At 40.6% G+C, this 6,000-nt stretch overlaps 1 protein-coding gene across 1 annotated transcript in view; it reads left to right on the top strand.

Annotated features, from left to right (window-relative positions):
- Window positions 1-5,464: 5,464 nt before the first annotated feature.
- The window catches only part of LOC104032095 (cytosolic phospholipase A2 epsilon-like), a 42,688-nt gene continuing 42,152 nt past the window's right edge, over window positions 5,465-6,000 (top strand). The window contains exon 1 of the mRNA XM_075713025.1: window positions 5,465-5,566. Coding sequence (XP_075569140.1) covers window positions 5,465-5,566 — 102 coding nt within the window. The remainder of the gene's footprint in view (window positions 5,567-6,000) is intronic.

Below are 6,000 nucleotides of genomic sequence, written 5' to 3'. Positions count from 1 at the left end.
GATCCCTTTCTGCAGGGCTGCTCACCAGCCACACCTCTCCCATTTTATACTTGTGCCTGGTGTACAGGACTCTATTGGGTTTACATGGCAAGGTTTTGGTAGCAGGGTGGGGTGCTGCTGGGGTGGCCTCTGTGGCTTCCAGCCATATTTCAAGACTCAAGTGCAGGGTTTTATCTCTACTTTCCAAATGAGTAGATAAAGGTATCCACAGTGTGCTTGGCTGAGTCATGTCACTCTGAAGCTTTAAATAGCATCATCAGAGCCTGGCAGAGGCAGCAGGACACAGTGTTTCTGTAATGACATGCCAGACAAGGACAAAAGTGCTCTGTGCAGCTCCCTATTTTAAAATACAGGGGGGAAGGAGTGTCGGTGGCTGGGAGGGGTGTCTGTGAAATGCCTGCCTTGTTCCTGCAAGGGAGCTCTCTGGATATAGTCATGCTTTTATTTCTGTACTGCTGAAAAGTTGCAGCTTTAACAGTGTGGTTTGTCCAGGGTAGATTCTCAGAAGATTTTTTTTTTTTTTTGTGGATTATGGACAGGTTATGGCTCTCAGCTCCTCTTTTCTTTGTATTTATCCTTCCCGAATGAAACTTGGAGAGTTGGTCTTCCTGTAGTTAGCCTGGACTGATTTTCTCATGACCAGTTCACTTTCTTTGCACAGCCAGTGTGAACTTCTCAAGGGATGGTTCTTACAGATAGAAACAGGTCAGATGTAATTTCCTTACAGAGTATCACTAGTGCTTCCAGCTTCAGCCATTCACAAGTCAGTGGAGAGCTGGGTATCTCCCACATGGTTTTGTGCTTCTCTTTTCTTCTAGGATCCCCCCGCAAATGGATAGGATCTTTTAAATGACTGTGGTCATTTGCAAAATTTCTCATTTTAGACATTTTCTGGGGCATGGTTTTGCTCAGTCAGGTCTCACTCAAGATTCAACAAGCTTGAAAGAGGCTTTTTACACCTTTCACACACGAAGCCAAAACAGGAAGTTCAGCAAGGACCAGCAGCAGGCTGCAGTAAATAAGACTGCAAGGTCTTGGGAGAGGTGAGGAAGGCCTGTGATGTTCTTGGAGGCTAAAGCTAAGCCTAGAGGGATATTTATGTTGCTTGCATCCTTTGCCTTTGCAATCCTTGTTTGCAAGTACATAATGATAAGCCTCTAGGAAAATGCTGGGGGACAGTTTTCTGGGGCATGGTTTTCCCACTGTTGCTTGCTAAATGGCCCTACCAGCATACACTTCTTTACTAAGTCCATTTTATAACACTGTGCAGAGCTCTTGAATTGTTTAGCTCTGGTTAGCTCCTGTGACATTGTGGGAGAACAAAGTAAACCAGCAAATACAGTTTTGTATTTGTACTAGATTATTCATCTTATTTCTTCCCATAGATTTATAAAAGCCAGAAGTACCATCAGATCACCTTGTTACACTTGTTACATGTCAGACCTGCTACATGACATGCAGTTACTTAAATGTTAATCCTGATCACCTGTGGATGACCGAAGTCTATCTTGAAGACAAATGACCCCTCTTCTTTTAACGATATCAGGAATGGTGAAGTCGCCACATTTTGTGGAAGTATGTTCTAGCAGGTGATCATCTTCCAGCAGTAAGTATGCACCTTGTTTCCAGCCTCATTTAGTGTAGCCAGAGCCCAGACATTAGTTTGTGTTAAATCTTTTCCTAGTAATTTAAAAGCCATTGCATAACCACTGTTTCTTCATTAGGGTCAATTTTGTAAAATATACCAAGGTTACATCACAGTCTTCTTTTCATCAAACCAGTAGATTCAAGCCCTTCACATTCTCATTATAAAAAGGCCTTTATTTCCTATATCCAGCTGTATCTCTGTTCTTGCACTCCCTCCAACTCTTCGTTGTCCCTTTATCAAATGCAAACTCCAGTACCCTTCCTACTGTTGCTATTCACTGAGATGACCATTACCTTGTTATTCTTACATTCTTACATATAAATGACTTCCCAGTTTCTACATACAGAATCCATTTGTCCTCATTTGCCATTAGAGAATTCTGCTGAGTTCCTCGTCTTCCATAAGCTGGCAAGTTAGCGTTTTTCACACTACAGTCTTCTCTTTTGTAAGGGGGAGTGAATCGTAACATACATTTGTCATTCCTTTAATCAGAACTTCACACTTCAGTGCATTAGAATTAACTGTGGTTAATCAGGTCGGTTTATCAAGCAGGCCAGATCATTCTGTATGATTGCCCTGTCCTCAGTATTACTCAGCACTCCATCAATCCTTGTTCTACTGCATCTCTGGCCAGTCAGGATGTCATGTTTATTTCCAAATCACTCATGAAAATGTTGAATAGAGTTTGAGACTCGTAAATTCTTAAAAATTCCTCAGAAGAAAACTTTTTTTCAGTGATGTTTCTCACTGAGGACTAATTCTGAAATCAGTTAGCTAACAAATTCTTAACCTTAGTAATATATACTTTTTTTCAGTCTTTGCATAACAAAATCTTACTATCTTTGCACAATAGACTATAAGTAAAAAAAACCCTGCAATTGCAGGATAGAACAAGATCAATTTCTTCTTGTTAAAAAACTTACTATTTTATACTGACTGGCTTCCAGAAGGTAGCTTAGGGCTTACCAAAACTGCTCATCACCTTACAGAGAACCTCTAGCTAATGCTAACCCCAGAAAGATTTCTTTTCCATGCGGTCACCTTGCATCACCATTTTACTATCCCACGCACCTTCCTGGAGGAACATCCTGCAATTGTTTTGATATCCTTTGCAGCTTTATTGCATTCCCATCACTGAAAGACAGCTCCAGTACCCTGGTTTGCAAGATCAATGCATCCATAGGAAGAGCACATTTCAGTTTTTCAGGTTTGGCAGTATACTGGCATCACCTCTAGCACATGCCTAAGATAAGGAAATTAAAGAAGGATTTCTGTGCATAATCCAAACACAAGTAAGACTTTCGCAAAGCTTAATAGAAATAGATTAAAAAAAAAAAAAAAGAAATGCACAATTATATCTACCTTTATTAAGATCAGCTCCCAACAGCTTTCCTGTCCTTTTTTCCTGTCTTCTTATTTTTCCAGCTATATAGTTTTTAGGCTTTTTAACAACCATATGGCTAGGCATTCAGTTCATACGCAAGTCAGGTAGGTCCCTTATTTCTGCCTTCATGGAAAGGGTTTCAGACATCATTTTTACTCCAAATCTCCCTGGGTGTTTTTATATGTGTGTGTGTGTGTATACATACATAAGCACATGCATACACACACACGGAATTTGACTTGGTGGAACCATGTGCTGTCCAGACAGTAAATTGTACTAGTTAATGACTGTCCTAAGGCTAACTAATTACATGTCATCAATCTTTTTTGGGGAAAACACTCCCTTGTGTGGTGGAGTGTAGTTTTCAGTGTATAATTGTTTTGTATGCTGAAACTTGTATTTAATATAAACATGCACAAATTAACAAATGCTGTACAAAACATATGAAACATAAATGAGAAGAATGCGTGTAACCTGAAACTAACTCTTGACTTAAAATAGGTATTGCTATTAACTACTTCAGGGATGGTAGAACATTGGTGTGTATGACTACCAGCCCACATTCTGAGGAATAGCAAGATAACCAAGAGTGGTAATATATGATAATTGATTTTTAATTAATCAGATACTGTGCCCGCTATTGCAATGGTAGCCAGGGTAACCAATCTGCTGGCACCTTACCTCATTCCTCTTGCTACTTTTGAAAATTGCACAATATTCACTTTCTTTCAATTTTCTCCAGTATCCCAAGAATTAAAATAGCTGAACCATAGACAGTCAAAAATACTCCTAGACTATGCTTTTGGAACTAACTGGTAAGAATGATCTCTGTTCTGTCTTAATATGTGTCGTATGGCTATGTGTTGTGAAGCACTTCATAATATCCATCAATGAAACATGTAAAGTTTCTTCTTTCCCAACATAGAACACAAGTGTTTTATTAGCATTCCTACTTTAGCTGCACTGTCAGTAATTATTTTGCTATCTCTATGAATTAGTAAGTACAGACCTTTGAGAGGATTTTGCTTTCTTGTCATATAAATTTCCTTTACATTTGCATATATACATATGTATATATATGCTTGGTATTGTCGCCCTTGGAAACCATATTTTTTCTGTATTCTATAAGTTGTAATTTATGTTGAAATTTTCGTATTTCCCATTTTCCCATGTACTGTGTATTGCTTTTCCACATCCAGCTGCTGCCTCTGAAAGAGGTCAGGCTTTCAGACAAAATTGTGAAATTGGGATAGCACATATCATACCACTGAGATTTCCTCAGCTGCAGCAGGAACAGATAGTTATGCATCCAGAGACATCTTTTAGCCCACCCTGACGTTTCCCACTGGTTATTAGCATGAAGCTGCGATGTTGAGCCTCCAAAGCAATAGAAATTTCTCTTTGTCAATCACACAAGTTTTTTTACCAACAGCTAGTCTGACCTTATCATTGTCTTGGACTTGTGGAAATACAAGGAATAATTAATTTTCCTTTCACATCATATCTGTGCAATGGGATCTAATTGAGTAGGGTTTTAGTCATTGCATCACATAGGGTCAAAATATCAAAACGATGTGAGTGTTGCATGCAATAGCTGTTTAGACAGGTTTCCACATGCTTTGGTAACATGTGGCTGCCTTACATTTATTGTAATGGATAGTCACCAATCTTTGCCACTACACATTTGTCTTTAATCTGTGTTTTCTTGACCTGATGTAAGAGTCATGCTTGTCTTTGATGTCTGTGAGTTTTAGCACAGTATCGTGTTGCAACAGTGATTTAATTTAGCATGTAATAGGATGTACTTACATAATTGCCTATCTCGATCTCCTGGAGAATGTTTCTTTCCTTACGCAGTTCTGAAACACTTCCTTAAGATGTTTTGCAATTGTTTCTTTAAAGTTCTTTCCATGTCGAGCTGTTAACATAGTTTAGTCTTTGCGATCAGCCCTTTTATGAGTAAGTGGCCACACTAGATTCCTGCACAGGTGTGTATTTCGTTCAGCGGGAGCATGTGGAATGATAGCTGGACTCTTTTGCCTACCAGCCCCAAATTCTCCCACACTTGGCTCCCCAGACAACTGTGAAGCCTTTTGGGACTCCCTGAGAGATTGCTTTGTTGTGTTAGCAGCCATGTGGAGTCGTGCATGTAGCATCACTGAGACCACACCCCATGGGTTGCTGGCATGAGACATGGATGATAGCTCAATCTCAGATGGCACAAAATGAAGGTTTGTGGGGTGTCCATGTGACTCCCAGCAGAGCCTGGGTTTGTTAAGCACTGCTTACTGATCCACCAGGTGCCCTGGAAAGGCTGTCACTCCATCATCCCAGTGACAACACACTGTATATAGGGCAAGATATGTGGCCATGCACACCTCTTCAGATTGCACAATGGGTCACAAGGCTTGAAGTCAACATGGCAATGGAACATGGCTTCTGCACATGTGGAGAGATACTGGATGCAAGAGCTTCTGCAACAGCTGGGCCTTTCTCATGCAAGAAAGAGGCACCAAGAATTTCAGCACTGCAAGGTTAGATGGAGTGAATGAATCACCTAACCCTGTGCTTCCTCTTCCTCTTCACCCTCCCTCAAGTAAGATGGGAAATGCCCACAGTGCCTAACAGCATTTCCTCAGTCGGGTATGCCTTCACTAAGGATCTCCTTTTCCCATAGCTTATGTTTGCTCACCAGGGCTCTCATACTGAAGGCAGCTACCTGCCCCAAGCTGTGGAGGAGAAGGGAGCTGTGTCTTTTAGTGCAGAATGTCTTGGCTGTTTCTGTCCTTCTAGGTTAATTAGGAGGCAGAAACTTCATTCTCTTGCAGTACTGCATCAGATGTGGGCTCTGGTCTCACAGTGCACTGTCCTATCCTCTTCTGTAACATGGAAAATGACAGAAAAGTTAGGAATTTCTTCATACCAAAACCTGAGCCATTGCATGTTGAGAAAAGCAGTCTCCTGATGT

The sequence above is a fragment of the Pelecanus crispus genome, chromosome 6 (genome assembly GCF_030463565.1).
Source record: "Pelecanus crispus isolate bPelCri1 chromosome 6, bPelCri1.pri, whole genome shotgun sequence".
NCBI classification, from domain to species: Eukaryota; Metazoa; Chordata; class Aves; order Pelecaniformes; family Pelecanidae; genus Pelecanus; species Pelecanus crispus.
This window is presented reverse-complemented; position numbering and strand designations above follow the sequence as displayed.